This window comes from Triplophysa dalaica, chromosome 22 (genome assembly GCF_015846415.1).
Source record: "Triplophysa dalaica isolate WHDGS20190420 chromosome 22, ASM1584641v1, whole genome shotgun sequence".
NCBI classification, from domain to species: Eukaryota; Metazoa; Chordata; class Actinopteri; order Cypriniformes; family Nemacheilidae; genus Triplophysa; species Triplophysa dalaica.
In genome coordinates this window covers 6,387,849-6,410,610 of record NC_079563.1, presented here as the reverse complement: position 1 = coordinate 6,410,610, position 22,762 = coordinate 6,387,849, and the positions used below count along the sequence as shown (strand labels likewise).

Genomic DNA, 22,762 nt, shown 5'->3' with positions numbered 1-22,762 from the left:
TTAGTATAAATACCATGTTTTTTATTTAAATACTTTACAACTTGGAAAACATATTTACAGGAACTGTTGCATTGTTACACTGTACACACAAAAAGTATAGTTCTCATTCAAACATTGTCTGCTTTAGAGACGGTCTTTAGACACTCATATAGACTGCAGAAGCACCATAGAAACCATCCAGAGGAACAGACAATCCAGAGTGAACACAAATTGAATCGAGGACACTGCCGTTAGCGACACCCAGACGAGACACGAAAGCTTTGCCACACGAAGGCCTCTGCATGGGACACTGTGAGATTTTAAGGCGTTTATGGTGCGTTTGTGTGGATAAGCATTCAGTCATTATGAGCCCAAGGGAGGCAGATGCTTTGAAATGACTCAAACGTAGTTGTTTTTGTAAGGACAACGTATGTGATGTTTGTAGGATGCAACAACAGGGGAAATGTATTTTATGTGCGACAGCAGCAAAACTCAACATACAAAACTAGTTCAGTCACGATCATATCATGCAATGACACGCTGGTTAAAGGTAAAGAACGTCATTCCTTCACCACCAAACAATACAGTTTTACAGTACTCACATTATTGGTTGAGCCAACTTTGTTTTGTCCATTTAAACCATACATATGTGGTACAGAAATATAGCAGTTCATCTTTAAAATATGACAGCTTAACAAACATTAACATGACATAAATATATGATGATTAGTTGGGTCATACATCAAAAAAAAGGAGACAAAGCACAGTAACTCCATCACAAACTCTCGACATTTAAAGATTTGATTGCAGTCTGATAGGATGAGACGCTCGATGAGAATAACTTGGTCAAGCTGGTCTTATGGCTTTCCTGCTTTGGTTTTCTTCACTCAATGTGGATCAAGACAATGACCTCAATATGACCACAATCCACAAGACGTTACATGTGGCAGGGTCGAATTATGATGCAGGCACAAACTTTAAAGGATAGGCTGATCTCGGTCTACATATTAATGGAGAACTAGACCCATGGATTTATGTACAACGGAACATTTAAATCCCTCGAAAAGTGAGTTCCATGTACGGTATGAGAGGTGAGGGTTTAGCAAAACAACATATTTCCATAACTCACAGTTTTGGATTATTTGAAATGAAATCTCAAAACCCTCTCGTAGCTTTTCATTTATGCCTGGTAAAGCACCGGACCAAACAAATGAACCTCATAAAACAACTGGTTGGTAGTTAGATGACTAACCGTGTCAATAATTCCATCTCTAGGTTAAGTAGTATACAGATTCGGAAAACTTAAAAGCAATTTTTATCCATGGAATGGATGCTTGACTATGGTTTGCCATTCCGGAACATGCACAATATATAACAGATATGTTTAATAAAATTCCAAGTAAAAAAAAGATAATTTGCTTTGTTTTACAAATATGTCCAAAAATGTATATGGTTTACATAATTTGTGCAGCGTTTTATCCATTTTACCCAATCACACGACCTAGTGATGCACCGAAATGAAAATTGTGGGCCGAAACCGATACAGAAAATTAAGGATGTACTTGGCCGAAAGCCGATTGCGAAAATTACTTGAAATTCTTTAACTGTATTAATTGTAAACATTAAACCCATTAAATGTAAGGAGACCATATTTTAAAACAATACAAAATATATTATCTTTCCTTGGTCACTCAAATATAACTTATTTTTACCAATCATCTGAACATTGTAGTTTAAATTCTGGAATTATTTTAAGCATATAGTAGTTACGTTAAAGTCAAACTCTGCAGCTCTCTTGCGTCTCATTTTCTGTCCGCTGAGTTTGAGCCGTTTGTTGTATTTATTAGTTTCATCCTTTGTTAATGGCGCTCTGACATTATCGTCCTTTGATAACATCTAGAGCGAGCGTATGATATTTTGGCCTATTTTTTTCTTTCGATAATGCCTATTCCGGCAGCCGAAATTTTGGTGCATCACTAACACGATCCGTTGCTTTTGTGAAATGAAGACATCATGAGCTCTACCCATTTTCATTGTAGGCCTACAGGTAAAAACATTCATATAAATAACGTTGTCAATCACACTTTTATAATTTACAAAATCAAAGCAGCACATGTAGGTGACAGTGTTCCCTAGAACCAATCTAGAGGAACACGGAAAATAAAAGCGTTAAACAAACCACATATTCGATCCATAAAGACCAACATTCCCCAACATCTCCTTTAAAACCTCGTCCAATAAAACCGAAATAGTTATAAAAATAAAACATTTATTTATATACCTGACCTCTCATTGTCATGAAAAGCATTGCCAGATGCTCGCCATTTCTGCGTGTAGACTTCCCAGCTCAACGCTCAAGGGTGAAGTCATGTGAGTGTACATCCAAAAAACGCATTACAGTTAACATTCACTGCCCCCATACGCAGGTGTGTGTGTTTCAGCGGACTGTGATATTCCCTGCTATGACGTCTGTGCAGTTTACATAAGAATCTTATATAATCAACACAAGCTGTACATTTATGCCCATCTTTGAACGTCTTTACCGAGACCTCACGCTAAATTCTTGAACCAGCCCTTCCTGAAGTACCTGCATTTCATCCCTCTATTACACCTTCCAGACGCTGAGTGACAACCAAACAGGACTTTTATTACACATATAGAAGTCCAGCATATAGGCGTCATCAATATTCAGTTTTTTCCATCAAGACAGACAACACACCAAATAGCAAAACATACTTCATTTTCATTTGTGATGGCATATCAAACACACACCCTTATCGGGCAACACACAACTTTCTTCACCAAAGCGCACAGGACTCGTAAATACGCTAGACTTACGAAGGGCTTTTTCGACATCTAGAAATGACTCGGGTACTACACGTGTTGAATAAATGCCACAATCCATTTGGGCACAAGTGAGGTCATCAATTGGACTGTGTGTACCGCTTGCATCACTATCCATACCATCAAGTTCATGCAATCCTCCTCGCGGCGGAAGAAATGGAAGAATGGAAAGGCTGATGGACGGGGAGCAGTGCAATATAAGAGGGGTGGAAGACACAGGGAGTAAGAGGACCGAGCTACAACAAGGGTGCTCAGTCTGTGTATTCTGCCACAATGGACAGCAGCACTGTGATGTCATCAGGCTTCCCCCCTATGAAAGGTAACAGAACATAACATGGTCAGTCTTGCGAATTGTAAATATGTGAAGAGGTCACAGAGATATCGGAAGCTCCAACAGATGTTTTTGAAGACTCACCTCTTACATTCAGCCCATTGTCACAGGCAAACTGGGCGAAAGGGGACATGTAGTTGGGGTCGTAGGCCAACTCGTGAGCTTGTTCAGCGATGCTGCGAGCAGTCTGCTGGATGCTATCATAGTTGGTGTTCTGAGACAAACACATTTGAATAAGAGTCCGAAAAGAAATGAAATAGAAACAATGGCGATTCCAAGGTGATAAAGTGCACTATACTACACTTAAAGGGACAGTTCACCTAAAAATGAAAATTCTTGTAATTTCAAACGAATGTGACTTGTTCCTTCTGGAAAACATTAAAGATGTTATTTTGAAAAATGCTGATAACCAAAAAACCCTTGACACAAACCAATGCAATAGGGACCAACGGTTTTTGGTTACCAACCTTTTTAATATCTTCTTTTGCGTTCTGAAGAAGAAAGAAAGCAATACAGGTTTGAAATGAAAAGGGCATGTAAACAATGGCATTTCATTTTTGTAAATGCCTTTCAAATGCTTTTCTAGCAGCAGTTTTGTACTTAAAACACCTAAAAACAAGTATTCTAAGTGCACTCAACTGTGCTATTTTAAGACATCATGAATAGACAAAAAGAAATATGTTTTTAAATTAACAACATTATGGAAGTGCACTTAAATAAAGTGTACTTGGTGCACTTTTTTCTACCTGATGTCTGGCCAATTTGTGACTATTGGAACTGGTTGATTACCGGTCGAACAAAAGTGTTAGATTCCTTAAAAAGCATGGTGTGAAATCTACGAAAGCTGCAATCTTTAACCTCTTTTTGGTTCAAAATAAACAAAATAGTCATTAAGTGCCAGCATTCATGACACATGGTGAAAATAATCTGTTGAAGTTGGATGAAAACTAATTGTGATAAATAAATGTGTTTTAAAGGGAAAGTTCACCAAATAATGAAAATCATTTTATTCTCTTGTGAGATTTTAAGTTCTGCAGAAGAAAGTCATACAGGTTAATAACGACATGAATAAAGGGTGAATAAATGATGACCGTTTTTATTTTTGGTTGAAATACTCTTTTAAAAGATTTTGAACGTTACATGGTTATACACATTAAAAAAAGATCAAAGTGTGTACCTTAAGTTTCTTGAGCTCTTGCAGGATCATGTAGTCAGGCATGTTGTCAAAGAGGCCGTCAGTAGCGGTCAGGATTATGTCCCCTAACTGGACATCAAACGAGGAGCTATCTGCAGCTTCAGGACTGACAAGAGATAGATAGAGAAACAGTCATACAGTCAAACCACAGTTCAACCAAATATAAGATTTATATATCATGCAAAACATCAGATTATATGCCACACTGTATAATTACAATACACTAATGAAAGAATCGTTTGATTACGGTTTTGTAACCCGGATATTGATATTGTATTTCTACAGTCCATGGCCACAGTCTAGTTACTGTAGTAAAGAAAAACATCTAGTCCATCGAATTAGAACAGGACACAAGATCAGGGCCGAAACTCAATGAGAGGCATGACGTTCAACCAGGCAGAGTTTAGCACGACGTAAACGTGGGGGGGCGGGAGGGTTGGATGTAACAGACACCCAGGGTTAAGAGTCCTCCAGACCCAACACAACCTCTGGACCGATTTCAAGCAGTCGATTGCTTTCCTGGAAACAACCATTGGCCCTTTAGCCCCAAATCTCTTGAGACTGAATTTTAGTTTAATCTCTCGTTTAATCTGTTTTAGTGAATTGGGTAAGTATTGGAGGACAAGGAAAGGTACAGGGAGGATAAATAAAAGGTCAGAAGTGAACTCTGGTGAGATTGTGGGATAGCAATGGAAATGTTTACGAATGCAGAGGACATTATGACAATACACTGTGTGAAAAAATCGATCTACTCCTAAACAGCACCAGAGTTCGCCCAGCGCTCAGGTCAAGATTACGGCGGATTCTCTGTTGCATGATGGAAATTAGATCAACATCTTTCATATTAAGCTCCAGACGGCAGAAAAATCAAAAGGTCCTGCGTAAATTTAGCAGCACACGAGGAGCCGAAAATTATCACACCCTTTACAGGCACTTGAAAACAAAAAAATGAAAACAAGTGTTTTGGACAAAGCTGATTGGCTGAGGAGTTGCTTCCTCTCTGCCACCCCCGGTCTTCAGGGTATTTCTGTTAGTATGTTTGGCTGGATGCCCCTGGCAGGACTGTAACCGTGAGCAGCTAGAATCAAGTGGCTTGCACATAAAACACACAAAGACTTTTGCTGGAACTTTGGCTGTTCTCAGTTTAATCAGGTTCTTTCCAAACTTTCCAAACAATTATTCACCAGAGATTTGAACAAACACTTGACAGTAGAGCTTGACGCTAAAGGGATAGTTCAACCAAAAATGTAAATTATGTCATCGTTTATTCACCCTCATGTCATTCAAAACATCTCTGTGACTCTTTGTTCTGTAGAACTAAAAAAAAAAGATATTTGATTCGTGGAAGTCAATGAGGGCCAAAGTTGTTTGGTTATCCATGTGTTTCAAAATATCTTCTTTTGTGTTCTGCAGAAGAAAGTCAGACAGGCTGACATGACAATGTGAGAAAATAATGAACAAATGTTGATTTTGGGGTGAGCTATCACTTTAAGGGCAGTAAAATGTACTTAATAATAACACCGTCCTACATTGAAGCAGAGATTTGGGAGCTAAAATTTTGAAGACTAACATCATGTATGCATCCAGCAACACAAACTACTCAACACTTTAACACTTTGTTTGATCAGGAAATTACACGATTCAAACAACTTTAACATGAGCCTGCACGAACATCTTGGCTAAACGTGTCCATGAGCTAACCGCTACAACCAATTATATACACTAATATAAAAAAACTAATAATTCTCTCAACTGCAAATAAGTCAATAATAATAACTGGTCTCAGCGCAGACTTCTCTGATGCCGATATGTGACGTGCAGACATCTGTGACCGGAAAGACTAGTATATCCAGTATCAGCGAGCATGACTGACCCACCTGTCACTCAACACGATGCCCTCTGACCCCGGCGGGGCAATGGACAGCTGGAAGGGTGTGTTAAAGTAATGCTGCTGCTCGTCTGACCGATGGACGACCTCTCCGCCCCGGACAACCAGGAAGCCCGAGTCTCCCAGGTTACAGGTGTGTAGCCTGTGACTCCGACGGTCCAGTACGACTATACAAGCTGTGCTACTTCCTACAGAAAATGAAAAGAAAAACATTCATGATATAAAGGGCAAACATTATGTTTGTATCTTGTTTAAACTTTGCTGATGTGACACGATGTGGAAAAACATTGGTCACATTATTTAAAGGCATAGTTCAACCCAAAATAACTATTCTTGCATCATTACTCATGTTATTGCAAACCTGTATGAATTACTTTCTTCTGCAGAACACAGAAGATATTTTGAAGAATGCTGGTTATCAAACAACACTGAACCCTATTGACTTCCATTGCATGGACACAAAACCACTGAGATTTTTGATTTCTCAAAATATCTTCTTTTGTGTTAGTGTGAAGAGTGCTATATTGATTTTGAACGACGTGACAGTAAAACGTTATGACAGAATTGTTATTTTTGGGTGCACTGTCCCTTTAAGAAGCAGTCTACATTTTGAGCCGCATGAGGCCCAGGTGAAGAGGTCAAACAGTCGCCACCTGATCTGTTCCTCACCCAAAGCTATCGTATGGCTTTAGAATGTAGAATATAGGATAAAAGTCATATACACTTTGCTTTATGTTCCTTGACATTCATACTCACTACGACAGTTGTTTCATGAAGAGTCGTTTGAAATTCACTGTTTTAAATTCTGTAGTTATCATATAACTCATATTTATAATTTGAGACTTACAATATATATGAGAAGAACAATAACAAATAAAACAGTACCCCCAGCACTGAGTAAACCCAATACTTCACGGTCACACAGGCTTTCCTTCATGCTCTTGATGAAGGGGGCCTTGCGGTCCAAATGACCTTGTCTCGGAAAAGTCACCCAAAGACCTTTATCACACGGCATGCCATCCCAAAATAAAAGTGTGTCACTTTTAAGAGGCAAACAACTAAGACGAAGAGCACAGAGGGACATTTCTGACAGCCCTTGATGTCAGGTTTCAGAAAAAAGATGAGCCCCTGCATGCCTGGTAATCCAACGCTTGGTAACTAACTTGGTCTCGGCATTAATATAGGTTAAAACTGCATCCAGGCTCTAAGTTCACATAAAAGTCTCCTTAATAAACAACAACTAAGAATTGGTTGGCTGACAAGACTTCTAACGGATCAAATGTTACAAATGGAAAACAAAAATGTCCCTTGAAATTTGCAAACCTGAGAAAAGCGTTTTGTTAACATATGTGAGCTGCCCTACATTTTCTAAACAAAAAATGTGTCTAAATTGAAATTTATGTGTGCGTAATAATTTTTTTCGTCATTTATTCATCCTCATGTGGTATACAATCTGTATATAGCTTTCTTCAGTAGAACATAAAAAAAGAAGATATTTTGAGAAATGTCTCATGTGGTTTTGTGTTCATACAATGGAGGTCCATGGGGACCAATGTTGTTTGGATTCCAACATTATTCAATATATTTTTTGTGTTCTGCAGAAGAAAGAAAGTCCAACAGGTTTGAATTGACGTGAGGGTGAATAAATGATATTTTGCCTTTTTAATAACTACACAGCTGGACCACATTTCCTTGACAAGATGTTTGAGAGAAAACCATGTTTTCAATCACGACTCAAGATGTGAGTCATCCTGCGGCTTTTTAATTAACTTATTCTATAAAACCCAACAGCTAGTGTGTGACTCACCATGCGGGTCAGTATGTGCGTATGTATAAGTTCTTACCCAACAGAGGCACTTTGTTCTGCAAGAGTTCATAGTAGCCGGTCGTGAGGATGCCCACGGGGTTGCTGGGAGTGAATCGGCCCTCCTTCACAAGCCGTTCGCACGTCCTCATCAGAGTGGTGGAGAACTGGGACGGGTCCACGCCGTAATCCCTCCAGCCCCCCACGCCGTCCGCAACACCTTATAGAAGGCAGATTTAATCATTAGGCGTGAAACCACCTGGTTTTATGTCTGCTTCCTTAACCCTGAGAGTTTTAACACCTAATTTTTCACAGTAACATGAGAAGGAAGAGACAGCGGTTTTTGATGATGCAGAGTCAGATAGCAGCTGTCACACAGACAACCTTCCTGACCTGCATTGTGATGGTAATATAGAACTGCCTTCTAGTAGATCACGCCAGGTGCTTTTGTTCGAAAAAGCAGCTGCGAGATACAGTGTTATGAAATATGTGAACCCTGGTTAGTAAGTGACTGATAGTTAAAACTGGACAGGTAACCCATCAACTATTTGCACATTATTCCAAAAACTTCATATCCAGTTTTAGGTTCAAGCCATTAATCTGACAGGACTACAGAATAGAAGTTATGGTTTACATAATATATGTTTATGTAACATACGTACACACATACAAGTACTATATATATATAGGAAATATGTGCATTTATATATATTTATAAACGATTGAATTAGATATAAACATATATTGATATTTTTCTAAAATATATAAATGTATTTATAAATACAAAAAATATGCACAGTAAACAGACAAATATTTATGCCAACAACTTTTATTATGGATGCGATAGAAAGGTTAACACCCTTACTAACGTTTAGCTTAGTGTGTGCACAAAGTACATTTCATTGCTAATGCCTGCAAATAATGTCGCATTTGAAAACAAAAATAGTTTTGCATGGGGATATAAAGTCCCAAAGAAATGCACAGTCACTCAAAGCTATAAAAGTGTCAATCATATGCTTTCTAAATTCAACAAAACAATGACCCCACACAATCCAAACCACCATGGATAATAAGGTTTGGCAGATTGACGATTTCAATAAATGTTTCACTATCTTCACGTGATGCTCGCTGCTGTGCTGTAGGATGCATCCAAGAACATCTTTTATATAAACACAGTTACTTTCCAGCTGGCACAACAAAACCAAAAAAGGCCCACAAAAAAAAACTGTCTCTAAATGCTCTGCAAACCATTTTTGGTAAAACAACTACAACTGTATAATAAAAAGTGCTAAATAAACAAATGGGAGACAAAATATAGGCAGCTTTCAAGCTCGAACGAAGGACCGTAACTGGCTGTGTTCGAGCACATCTCTGAGAACTCCTGGAAATGTGTTTCTCTGAAAAACTCTCATCCAATCGCTAATGTGATTTCAATGGTTCACAACTCCCTGTCAATTACATGTAAGACGTTGATAAACTGTGCTACTGCAGTAATGAGGATCATGATCTCAGTATCAAATAAATCCCAGACGTTTTATCCTGTTTTCCAAGGCTAGTTCATTAAGTTAATTGGACTGGAAAGTGGAAATCCTCTACTGACCTTAGTTTAAGGCGCGTGATACCATGGTTGTGTGGGCAGACACACATTTGCCAACAGTCATTACCTTATTTGTCAAATGGTACAATGTTATGTACCATCTAGTGTCAGCTGTTTTTATCACAAAATAAACCTCATTTTGGCAATACAAAATCTGTCCAAGTTTATTTTGCGATAATGACCGGCTGACTGTACATGTTCAATTGTGATAATGGCTGTATTGCTGTACATTACTGTGTTTATTACATAAGGAAGACTAGAAGTGAGGCTACATCAATTATTATTCATACAACTATAATTGATCATTTAAAACATTATGCAATGTTAAAAATATTTTTTTTTAATTCTTTTCATTCGACAGTTCACACAATGAACGTTTGACGCAATCTTACGCACAATTACAGTCATGTAATGTTCATTAATTTGCTGTAGCTGTATTTTTTACATAATTGAAATGTTTAATGTTTTTTTAATGGCTAATTGTTTTTCATTTTACAACAATTGTCTCGAGCCAATAAACAACCACACAAACATCCGAGCATAAAAAGACAACATAACTTCTGGGCTGCAAAACACGTGTTCAGCAGCTCCGAGACTCTTAACAAAAGCCGGTGGACCCTACAAGAACATACGCGGAAGTGGTGTTTTTCTAATACTTTATTTTTATTAAAAGTACATTTTAGCATTAAGACAAAATAACATTATTTAGTTTTCTCGTTTTCGTCCAGCCTTTGCTTATGAATGTTTTTGAAACCGAAGGTGGTACATATTTCTTCTATGGGTCATACGGTGGACAGGACAATGATAACGCCTGTGCGTGTTGCCTGCGCGTGGTCGTGAATAAACAACATGGCTGCCTCCATGCTCAACCATTCTGACCTTTAAAAAGAATCCACGCGAAATGTACTTATGTTTTACTCAAATGTATGTTGGGATCGAGTAAAACAAAATATAATGTATGCATCGAGATTCTGATTGAGCGCTTATCGTTCTTTCAAAATATGGGTTTGCTTATAAAAACAGCGATTACGAACTTCGTAAATCTACACAATCAATGCAATAAAGTGTATATTAGAGAGATCTATCGATATTCACCGCGTCTGATTTAAAAATGTTATTCATATATGATTTACATTGAAACTATTCTCCATCCTGCCACTAGTCGTCTTTGGGGGTTCAGCCTCGCATCTTTCTGGGTGAAAGGTCAACCAGGATTTTCAAGGTACTTTATGCAATACATTTAAGCTTATGTACATTAAATGATAAATATGTTTATTCTTGATAGTTTGGGCAGCCGTTATTGAATGCGTTTACATGAAATCTCCCCACGTGACATGGAAAATCCTTGAAATTTCACAACAGGGGAGGTTATTTCAGGTGAAGCCTGGACTAATCTCACTCACACCCCCATCATAAATTAAAGTGCTGTAATTGACCCATGAAGGTCATTTCCATAGTTGAAAGTAAGCAATGCATGTTTGAGCTATATCCAAATTACAAAAAAATCTACTATAATGAAGAATATGTAATATTTAGATAAATGGCTTGTAGAAGAAAGTACACACTTCATTTTGGTGCGGGTACGTGATCACTCACCCAGTACATCAGTAGACTTGTGCCGGGCTATGAAGCATGCATCATCCCCGTAACACATCCCTTTCTTCAGGATCCCCTTGCGAAAGTCCTTTCCGAAGCCGCAGCTCGCCGTGATCAGGATATAGTCTCTGCCGTCTGTTTGCGAGAGTCCGCCCAGGACAGCCCTGGCAACAATCCTGCCATAGGAAAGTACCGATAACATCCCCTTAAGGTATACGGTAACCGTCTACCTGCCTAGCCCGACTCCCGTCTCTCTACGCTCCGATCCTGTGTGCACGGCTTGCGCTTCTATCCACCAACATTCGGCTTCGCTCGCCAGAGGTGAACCACACGAGCCAAACCAAGACGATTTAAAAAGCGATTAAAGAGTTCTTTCTCCTTTACTGAATCGCGATCAAGTTGAATATATGTCTCTTTTATGTTTTGGCTGATTTAACAGAGAAAGTTCCTCCAGTACGCTCCATCCTATCCGACATTCTTCCCCGCACTTACATTCTCAGTCACGAGCGCCAGTGTTGCGGAGACACAAGCGCATACGGGACACCAGGTCACGTGACGCTGTGCTGTGCGGTGACGTCAGAACGTAGTAGAAACCCAAGTGCGTTTGATAGATCGTTGTTGTAATATTTTGCAGAATTGTACATGTCGTACAAAAAGCACAAGATTACAAGCAAATATGACATTATTGGCTAAAGTGACATCCATATGTTCTTGGTTTAAATTAAGCATTTCTTATTATGGCATTAATCAGATCGTAAACACGGTTATTATAAAGTCAAAAATAGGTGCCTGGAGTTTTATATTCGTTAATCATTGTGGCGAAATATTTCCTCATATACATAAATTCTGTGGAGCGTAAATAAAGTCATTTTATATAAATTGTTTTCTGAATTTTTTTATTTTTTTATTATATATTCGTCACCACTGTGTAGGCTACGTATTTTATTTTTATATTATATTTTCATTTGACATATTTACATACAACATATAATGAAATGCATTTAATATATATTCGCACGCGATCAGCAGTTTTTACTCACAATCCCACAATGCATTTCACTTCCTGGATACCACTGACAACGCCATGTAACCAAGCATGGCGGCGTTGTGTTGTCTTCTTATCTTGGCATTTTTAAAAACCGCCCTGTGCATTGAACACGCGAATACTACCGAAAGCATTAATATCACACTTAAGGATGCGAACGACCCATTTTCTGACCGGGAAGACTCCCTTAATTTCACGGAGTCGGGAATCACTCCAACTCCGTCTTCTTTCCCAGATTCATCCGAATCTGTGACTGCACTTCCCGATCAAACCGAGTCCACAGACACGTCTATCCCCAACACGACCCCCTATGTACCGCGATCAGTACTGCCCCTGCCCGTCTCTGGTGTCCTCCCTATTCCAGTAACCGAAGGTAAGATAGCAGTTAGCTGGAAGTCTCTCTGAACAGAAATGTTGGTGTGTTTTTCGATTTCATTTATATTTCCGTTTTCCACAGTCTTCAAATTGTGTCCATGCAACTTACAAAGTGGTCAGTGTGACATTAACTGTTGCTGTGATCCAGACTGCACAGAGGAAGTGTCCCTGTTCACTGACTGTTCAATAAAGACAATCAGGTAATCACTTTATAAACTAATCAGAGGTGTGGGTTTGTGTGCTTAAAGCAAGTTTGCCACAGAAAACAGCATGACTTACCTGATCACCGGAGCACACATGAGGTATTTATGTATTAACGCCTGTTTTCTCATCACAGTAGTGACCCCAAACTGTGCCAAAAGGATAAAGTTGTCTATTCCATCAATACCACACCAGATGGTTTGTCTCGTGTCCAGTCATCTGTTCAGAAGGAGGTCAACCCTGATGTCTTCTGCATTCAATCTGCCAACCGTGCGTACACGTATCTTTATTTAAAAGGATAGCATACCAAATACGAAAAGTCTGTCACCCTTGTGTTGTTTGAAATGCTGTTATTTTATACTTTCATCCCGTGTTTTTTTCTAGTGGTGATATTTATTTTTGTGTTGTGTAAATAACAGCATAGGTTAGGAATGGGATGGGTGTGAGAAAATAAATACATACATTTTAATGTACCATTTCTTTAAAATAATTGATCCGTATGAGATATAATGAATAAAAAATTGGTTCACTCAATATTTTTATTTCATCATTTACTCAACCTCATGTCATTCCACCTGTTTGAGTTTCTCAGAACACAAAAGAAGGTATTTTGAACAATGTTGGTAACCAAACAACCTTAACCCCCATTGACTTCCATTGCATGGACACAAAACCAGGGAGAGACTTCTCAAAAAAAAAAGTGTGTTTTTTAATAATAATCAGAAATGTTTATGCTTGTTTCCTTTTAAGATGAAGAAGGAATGTCATTTGGCACTCCTGAAATTCCCACTGAGGAAAATTTTGACTCCCTTTTTGGTCAATTTGCGGGATTTTTCTTCGGCCACACCAGGGACACCAATGCACAGAGCACTGCAATAGGAAATGTTTCAGGATATCTGGTAAAAAAAAATCACTCGCATGTCAAATTGTAGTCCTTAACTCGAACAGCGCAGTCCACATTAGCATTAGGGTTGAACCAGAGTTAATATGATTTCAATGAATCGAAGCATGTAATGATATTACCTCCCCCCACTCTCTCTCTCTCTCTCTCAAAACATATTGATGTCAAGATGGTTGCTATTTTACAAAAGTGGAAAGCATAACTTAACATTTATTTTCTTTACCAGAATTCTATTACATCCTTTCTCTCTTTCCAATTGTAGTTTGTATAAATGTTCTCCCAAAAATACAAAGTTTCAATTGATTTGCAACATTTTGTCTGTGGTCCACCCACAGTATGGCGATGTCATTCAAACAGTGAATGAGGCTGGTGAGCAGGAGTCTTTCCCCTTTCCTGCCTCTGCGGGTACAGCTCACTGCTTAGATGGAAACCCTGCCGGTAGGACAGAGCAAATACTAAACAGCGATTTAAAAACTAAGTTTGCGGTCAATTCATTTGCATTGGACCTCTTACATAAACACAGATTACATTTCATAGCTTTTCTCAAAGACCAGACGAGCAGATGTGTGAGAAGCTTTGATTTGCCACAGGATTGCTCATCACTCGAGGCTCTAGACCTCGGAGCCTATATCACTTTCAACATCCGTACTGTGAGTTTCCTTTACATCTTAGTCTACAGAAAATATTGGACCTTATTGGGACTTTTATGAAACAATCTCTCGATTGCTTTTCAGGGAAAGAACGAAGCAGCTAAAGTAAGCCATTCAACTTTTTAAACTACACAGTATTACATTTATAAGAATTAAATATTTTCAAATGTTCCGAATCCTATTTTAGGTTATAGGTGTGGAAGTGTCAGCTATCACCCTGGAATCTTTGGAAGGCACATGGACGTCGGTGGACCCTGCTGAAAGTTTCTCCTATTTCCCTGTCCTCCTGGAGTCTGGTGATGTCTGCAACAATGTTGTAAAGCAGGTGTGTACTGTAAATAACTGTATCAGTGGATTAGACAAGTTTATGGATAACTACTGTTTTGTTTTTCAGGTGAAATACATATTTAGGTACAGTGAAGCTGGTGAAATTCTTAATGTAATGGCATCATTTTTGCTGGGAGCCATTAAAAGCATCATGGTGCCCATACAACAAGAGTTTCAGATAACATTCCTGCAGGTACCACACTATCATTATTATGTCTTAGAAATGTTAATAATATTATTTATTCAGTGCAGCAAGTAATGTTATGTTTATTCTTTAATAGGAGATCACAAGCACATCAGGGATGAGATTCAGTGGCAATCCTGGTTATGTGGTGGGACTGCCTCTTGTGGCAGGAACGAGAACAACAGAATATCCATTACTATGACATTCTATATTGATTATGGGTCAAGTAAATTTATGCGCTCTGTGTTTCATCAACATGGTCCAAAGATGAAAAGATAATTTATTGTTTGTGGATAATTCATATTGGAAAAAATGGAAGTACATTTTTTATACTTGAATGTATATTTAAATTGCAGTTCTACAATTTTGCTATCTTCATTTAAATTCAGGAATGAAACTAGAATTTAAAATAATTAGATTGAAATTTATTTCTACAACGCATTTCACAATTGTAGCTATACACATAGATAGCAGTAACAGAAATATAGAATATAGAAATATACAGAAGCGGAAAAGATTAAGAGACCTTTACCAATGATCGTTGTTCCTAAACACATACCTATAAGTAGTACATTTTAAAATAAAAAAACTGATTTTGAAATGTACAAAAAATATATACAATATACAAAGCAATACATGCTGTAATAAAACTCTGTTGCACAGGAGTTTTGGGATGATTCATGCAAGTGATACTGGTAAATACTTATCATTAGTATAAAAATATAGTTATTTTTGATCCACATCAAACAAAAACCAGGTCAGAAATCAGTGTATATCAAGTGTGGACTAGTGTTTACATTTGCAGAAAGGATTTAATAAATAAATAAGCCTTTTCAGTATATCCTGTATCCCAAAACCGATTTTTGTGGTACAGTCCTTGACTGCTGTTTCACTGGAATTGTTCAGAGCACTGATCCAAAAGGGCCAGTAACTATCCTCCAGAACTCTGCAGAGCAGGATTGCTTGCTCGGCTCGTCCCGTCGCTCCCCTGTCCAGTTCGGGATAGACATGGTATCGGGCTGCACTTTCAGGTAAAAGGCTGTTATAATGATGATTTGTTATTATTTACTAAATGGACTAAACTAACATTCTGTATGTAAAACGTATTACCATTATTATGGTTTCTAATGAGTATTGAAAATTTGTTTCGTAGGCTTCCTGATGCTGTTAATTGTTCATTGCTATCTGAAGTCATTTTGTCAGTGCTGAAAGGACAGAACTTCCCTGACCATGTAGCCTCTTTTGGAAATTCCCTTCCTCAAAATCCTCTGGAATGGGTCCCAATACAGATCCAAACCATAACATCGGTAACTAGCATTCTACTATTTTCCTACATATGTGAAGTTATGGGAACTGGTGCTAGACTTCTCTTTCTGTAAAGAGAAAGTCGAAGTGTTCACTTGTTAACTTGCTCACCCGTTACTATCATGATGCAAAGCTGATTTGTAAACCACTGTTTTCATTCGCAACTAATGCCTTGTTTCACCGTTTGTGGTTAACCAAGGGCACGCAAACATGCAGCATCCCACAGTCTTACCACCTTGAAGTAAAGTGGACCAAGTATGGAACCTTGGTGAATCCCCAGGCTCAGATCGTAAGAGTCATGGAAACAGTCCTTACTAATACCAGTAGTTTGGTAAGTTAATCCCATCCTTCTTTATATTTAGTAAACAAGTTAGTTTTTGTTAAAAACATGAAGCGTCATGGTGAACATCGTAGCACGAGAAATAAGCACGTACTGGCTAGTAATACTGTCTTTACATCTGCTTTTTAAAAGATCAAATTGTATCTTTGTTTCTTCAGGCCCTGCTTACAAGTGCTGGTGGCCTACTGTCTGTCACAACCTCTGTGAGCTTTGTTGACGTGTCTGCGTCTGCCAGTCCAGGATTTAAAGTTCCTCCTACAATTGATGCTAAATTACCTTTTGATTTCTTTTTTCCATTTGTATGATTTAAAATTAAGACATTTGTCAAGAACATTTCAGTATCTGTTTTGCACTCAATTGAAAAGACAACCACTGGTTTTGAAACCATGTTTCAAGACATTTCGACATCTAGTTGTTGATGCTTTTTAGGTTATTTTATTTTTGTAAAGATATTTTATTTATTGCTTTGTAATGAGTGTTGTATATAATGCAGTCATCACATTGTTTTGTAAATAAAGAATACTTTTATACTGTTGTTTTTAAGGGCTGATAATACAGTCTAAAGGACAGACTATGACAATAACCAATTCATATAGATACACAAACCTCACTTAAGTTAAATGAATGCTCATTTCACAAAATTCACAAAAACCATTTGAAAACAAAACATGTGCTTGGTTAAATACTCATGGTTATCAGCCTAGATAAACAGATAAACACAAGTCCGTCACTATTTCCTTCTTTTTTGTTTTCATGTAGTGCTTACTGCATAGCCTTCATTTGGTCAACAGCTAAAGACTTCAGATCATTTATTTAAAATAATAATCAATCACTATTGAACTATTTAATCTTAAAATGACAATTCATACACTTCACATAGCTTACAGAATTACATTTTTTGCACATTAAAATTTGACCTTGCTGTATGTAAATCACTATATTTACACTTTTAATAACATACCCTATGCGCTGCATCATGCATTTCTTCACATTTCACATGAAATGACGTGATTCATCTTCAGCACAGTCTCAAGTTAACAGTAACAAGTTGTTTGATTTATTGAGCATTCTGCCAGGCATGTGAGCATCAAAACTCAATGCTGTGCTGCTTTAATAGGGTCCGAAGCCTGTCGTTTTCTTGGTCCTGTTAAAGGATTAAAACACATCATATCAAAATGGACTATGATAGTCACTTCCAAAGAGATACTACTTACCATTATTGTGTTCTGCTCTTTGAGTTCATCGACTTGATGAACGAGGTTTGCATTGATTGACTTTAGTTTAAGAACTTTGTGATGGGCACGATTTTTCACTGACACCATGATACCTACAGAAGAGCAAACAAAGACAGTAAATGTGTATATATATATACACGTGTATAGTGATCAATGATTAAAAATCATATACCATTTATGATCCTGGCCACTCTCCACAGCCTGAGCAGGATCAGTAGGCCCATGGCATCAAATGCATCTTCTTTTGACACATATACAATATCCAGGATGAAGGACACCGTCACCACAATCCCATCAAACACCTCAAACTTATGCCGGAAGAACTCCAGGCGGAAGGCGAAGATTTTTCCAGACAGCTCCACCATGAAAAACGTCAGAAGGGAGAGGCTGAGATAGTGGAATATCTGGAATAGTGGTTGGATCAGTTGGATGGGGAGTTATCACGGAATAATCACTGACAGCATTGTATTTATGTTGACTCACAACACATCTCATCCGTGTCGTGGTGTAAAAATACGATCTCACGGTAATAGTTCTGCTGACTGGGCCTCTGAACTCAACTCACCTGCGGGGCAATTCTGTGATGATCCGCTTCAATGATAGACAAGTCAATAAGCAACTCGCACAGCACAAAAATGGCATCCAGAACAACCAGGCACACAACAACAATCTAATCAACACAAGAAAGAAACATTGTTCTTGTACTACCTGTGTTTTATTTATATATAAGGGGGTAGCTTTGGGTTGTTGTGGTTTACCTGAAACCTCTCTGACTTGTAGAGGCGGCGTAATGAGTCTCTGAAGCTGACCTGACCCAGCTCCTGCCCAGTTGAAACTTCAATGTCCTCGCTTGCATGCTCCGGTTCCTCGTCCTGCCACTGCTCGGCGTTGTTTTGCGCATCACCCACAGTGGTGAAATGCCTCAGAAAACGGGACATTTTGACCGGCTAGGGGGCACATGAGGTGGGGCTGAACCCTAAACCTTGCGCATCAGAGTGAATATCTTTGTTTAAATGTTAAAAGTCCCGTGTTTTTTTTTAGTTTAAACAAAAGCCTCACTTTTAATAATAAAACAGTTTTTTTAGTGGATTGGTTATTTGTATAACTTGTTTCTCATGCTTCCCCTATGATAGGCTACAGTTTATGATTTTTTATAACAATGAATTTTAATGGCCCCAAAACTGTCATCACTATTGCCGACAACAGAAGAACTCCACACATTAGCCAAAAGCCGCAATAACCAGATCTCATCTTCTGACGTTTTATTCATGTTTAAAAAAGATCATAAGTCAAAGTTTAAAAAAGTTTCACTTTTCAAGGAATAACTTAAGAGTGTTTGTGTATTTTGCTAATTAAACTTACAAAAAGCAAACAAATTACAATTGTATCAATTCTATTGCCTTACTGCCTTGTTAAAAATACCATAAGGAATCATGAGCTGTTTATCATGAAAGACATTATCAAAGATTTTCTATAAGCCATGTTATGGTTGAATGCTCTCAAACCCGACATATTACCAATTAAAATAATTAAAATAGATTATAATGCTGTGATGTTTTGATTTTTTTTCAGCAGTGTTAAACTAAACGTGCTTGCCAGTTTTTTAACCAATTTATGATTACATCAAATATGCATAAAAAGTTATTGAAAACAGACAAAAGCTAAACAAGCAGTGAAACGGAAACTTAACCTAATTGGTACTTTAAAGTTCCTTTAAATGTCCCAATCTTGAGCTTGTAGAATAGATTTTGCAAGCCAATGTCAACACGCACAACCATTTCCTAAGAAACAACTTCATGTGACATTCACGGGACATACGGTTTCATAATAAAAAACGATTTTTCCGCTGTAAGCTTAACTCGTGATTTCCTGCAGCATTTTGCACCGTCAGCAGTACGAATGTACACCCACCTTGACTTGTGTAAATAAAACAGGAATGAGATCAGATTTTAATTGGTTTTAAAGTTATGCAAAGTCGTTTAAGTGCGTGAAACAGACTTTCTGTTGTGCGCGAGTTAAAAGAGAGCGAAACGTTACAATGAAAAACGTTGCAAAAAGTTGTTTACCTTTTATGTTGATGGAAGTGTTGCTATCGCAGCATTTGATCGTAGTTTTCTGGGGGAAAAAACATCCAAAGAAAAAAAACTGGACCCTTTACTCCGCTATTCAAGTATGTGACTGAGGTGGAGAATGTGATCCTCTCAACAGGATGCGGTCCAGAGGAAGTGACATAAGAAGATCCCAAAATCTGTGAATACATTTGACATCATTTTATGGTTGGCTAATGGTAGCTATTGTCTGGGAAAATAATGTTAACAAGTGACTTTCATAAAAAACTATTTTATTATTATTTCCCATTTTTAATTTGTATTTGAAGTCTTGTAAAAATTTCCAGGCGATAAAATAGTCCACTGAAAACATGCTGACATTTATTATAAGCTAATAGCTTATTTAATATATTAAAATCTATTTTAAACTTTGTTAAATGGTAGACATTACATTGTATAATGTTCACTGAAACACATTGAGAAATACACAGTTCAGATCAGGCTGTCCTATCAAATGTGTCATTGTAACATGACATAGAGGAACGCAGGACAATGACCTGGGTCCAAGTTGAAGTTTTATCTGTTCCTGTATTCTTGTAATCTTTTCAAAATAGTTAACTATAAAAACGTCTAATGTTAAATTGTAAACCAGTTTCATTCATTCTCTTCACTGTGTTGCTCTGTGTCTAAGCATGCCTGTTACCAAGCTACATAGCTTAGAATTTATCAACCAACATCCCCAAAAAGCTCCTATATATCACATTTTGTAGCAATCACAGTGGCTGTAGATCAAGTAACATAAATTAGCCAATCTTGTGGCTGACCTTTGAAACCCTTCACAGTCTGTCAGCATTTTATTCTGCTTTACTACGTGTAGCTCTGCTGTGAAATTCTTTGTGAAGGTAAACTGTACACCTTTATTGAGTATATTTAAGCGGGATAAACATCTTACGTTTTACTCCGGAGAAAATATTTCAAAGTAGTTCTTTGTTGAAAGACATTCTTGCCTCCTTGTTTAAAAAATAGGTTCATTTAACTCATTGATCTTTTGTGACAACTTACCCCACTATGTGGGGTAAGTTGTCACAATAGGAACCTACTATTCAGTAGGGTCTATAGCTTCTCAGCTACATGTAATCTCTAACATAGTGAAAACACAAGCAATTTCTTAAACACCACAGATTAAAGGCATAATATTTTAAAAAAAGCAAGTATAAACCTATACTTGCTTTTAATATATTGCAATATGTTTTACATAATTAAGTTATTACGCTTTTTGCTTTTTTTAAATATTATGCTTTAATCTGTGGCTGTCATGACAAATTCGTCTGAGATTTATGATCTTTATATAGACCGGATATTATCTGTGTGGTTTGATTGTTAATTAACAATTACTAAAAAAATTATGTTGATATTGACATCCTAGATTACAGAAAAAAATAGAATATATATATTGTGTCAAATCACTTCTGCTGTTTTTATGCGGTGTGACCTTAGATGGCCAATAGGAGGCGATATTTATCCACTGCTGTTTTGCAACTTGAAAACGTTGTGAATGAAATAACTTTTCATTGCAGTGCTGCGCATTTTTTCCAATTTACCGTGAGAGGCAAAGACAAAACAAGGGTCCTTCAAATTGTGTTACGAACGTTTTGCTTTAAAACCTAAATTTGAAGCTGTCGAGGAAACTTTACAGTCGATCTAAATAGGGTAAACCCCAAAATTTCCATGCCAACGCTTTGGGATGAATAGGGTCAACTGTTCGTTAACCGGTATGAATGGGGGGCATACAGACCAACTCAGAGACCCCTAGACGTGAACTTAATGAATGTGGCACTGTGTAGTCTAGTCCGTTAGTTAGTGAAAATAAGGATGCCCCAATAACGGTCCACGCTTTGTTGGTCATTCTTAACATAACAGAAAAATTGTGGCTGCAAGTAATTCGTCTTAAAGAGAAAAAGCAACATCGAAACTGTCAAGCGAGGTGATAAACGCACAAATTCTCTTCGGATAAAGCTTGAGGGTTGTTCGCGTGCGGGGCGACTGGATCGTGTCAGCTTTGGCTACAGGTAACAACGCATCCTTTATGCGCGTGCTGGAGGCGGAGGCAGTTTTGGGGTGGGGTGGACCAGAAGATCCGGTTTCGCCGGGGAAGAAACACGCAGTGGCTCACCGCTTCTCCACACTCTCTCCGCCGCATGCGCTCCCATCACACGCGCGCTCTGTGCTGGAGGACACAGTTCGACTACAGAATGCAGGTAAGATGTATGCTATTGAAACCGTCCTTATACTCATAAATGTTTAGAGATTGAAAACATAGGGTTATTAAATAATCTTTATAGTCATTCTTTATTACTCTTATAAACTGTTATCTAACGGTTAAACGTAGGCTGGCTGACACAGGGGAAGTTGTCATTACCACTTTATCTCACAAACCAAAATGTTTTTGAGTTAAAAGTGAAAGTTGAAGTTATTTTCTTTTGCAATTATTTAGCATGCTGGTTTCAGCTTTAGTCTTGGAATATATTTGTGAGTCCTCCATATTTAATTAACAATACTTATATTCATCAAACTGGTGAACAACGAAAATACATTTTTTGGAATGTCACATAAATTTGGTCATTTTTTACAGTTTATTAGTTACTATTTATATTTACCAAAGCAATGGTTTGATGTTTCTGTCAATAATTTACTTTTGTGTTTTTTTGTCCCCGTCACAAAAAAGCCTTTTGAGAGATTGACATTCTCTACAACTCCCACCTTGACAACATGCCCAGGAATATTTCCCATTTGTTAAATTAACTTTATTTTTATTAGTGGCCAATAATGGTGGAAACGTTTATTTTGTCAAAAAATATTTATACAAAAATATTTTTGAAAGATAATCCCATTTAAAAGTATGCCAACTAGCACTGGT

At 37.7% G+C, this 22,762-nt stretch overlaps 4 protein-coding genes across 5 annotated transcripts in view; 2 read left to right on the top strand and 2 right to left on the bottom strand.

Moving 5' to 3' along the window:
* Positions 1-11,769, bottom strand: pptc7b (protein phosphatase targeting COQ7 b). Its single transcript, XM_056736868.1, has 6 exons — positions 11,235-11,769; positions 8,082-8,261; positions 6,227-6,425; positions 4,332-4,455; positions 3,239-3,368; positions 1-3,133 (listed from the first exon to the last, which is right to left on the bottom strand). Exons 1-6 carry the CDS (start codon positions 11,434-11,436, stop codon positions 3,075-3,077), a joined length of 894 nt encoding a protein of 297 aa, XP_056592846.1. The 5' UTR covers positions 11,437-11,769; the 3' UTR covers positions 1-3,074.
* Positions 11,770-12,297: 528 nt separating this feature from the next.
* On the top strand, positions 12,298-17,097 carry tctn1 (tectonic family member 1). Its single transcript, XM_056737305.1, has 14 exons — positions 12,298-12,652; positions 12,737-12,854; positions 12,992-13,125; positions 13,606-13,754; positions 14,092-14,194; positions 14,294-14,406; positions 14,491-14,511; positions 14,594-14,731; positions 14,801-14,926; positions 15,015-15,103; positions 15,811-15,948; positions 16,071-16,224; positions 16,422-16,553; positions 16,721-17,097. The coding sequence occupies exons 1-14, from the start codon at positions 12,331-12,333 to the stop codon at positions 16,865-16,867; spliced, it is 1,884 nt and encodes a 627-aa protein (XP_056593283.1). The 5' UTR covers positions 12,298-12,330; the 3' UTR covers positions 16,868-17,097.
* hvcn1 (hydrogen voltage-gated channel 1) lies at positions 17,035-20,021 on the bottom strand. Of its 2 annotated transcripts, none has more exons than XM_056737307.1 (6): positions 19,864-20,020; positions 18,556-18,744; positions 18,363-18,467; positions 17,970-18,201; positions 17,777-17,889; positions 17,035-17,706 (listed from the first exon to the last, which is right to left on the bottom strand). In XM_056737307.1, the coding sequence occupies exons 2-6, from the start codon at positions 18,733-18,735 to the stop codon at positions 17,650-17,652; spliced, it is 687 nt and encodes a 228-aa protein (XP_056593285.1). In that variant the 5' UTR covers positions 18,736-18,744; positions 19,864-20,020; the 3' UTR covers positions 17,035-17,649. The 2 variants fall into 2 exon arrangements, with proteins under 2 accessions (XP_056593285.1, XP_056593284.1); XM_056737306.1 differs by having other exon boundaries at positions 17,042-17,706; positions 18,556-18,779; positions 19,864-20,021.
* A 1,717-nt stretch (positions 20,022-21,738) lies between these two features.
* csgalnact1a (chondroitin sulfate N-acetylgalactosaminyltransferase 1a) overlaps positions 21,739-22,762 on the top strand; it is a 34,001-nt gene continuing 32,977 nt past the window's right edge. The window contains exon 1 of the mRNA XM_056737124.1: positions 21,739-22,103. The gene's annotated coding sequence lies outside the window, so the exon portion shown is untranslated. The remainder of the gene's footprint in view (positions 22,104-22,762) is intronic.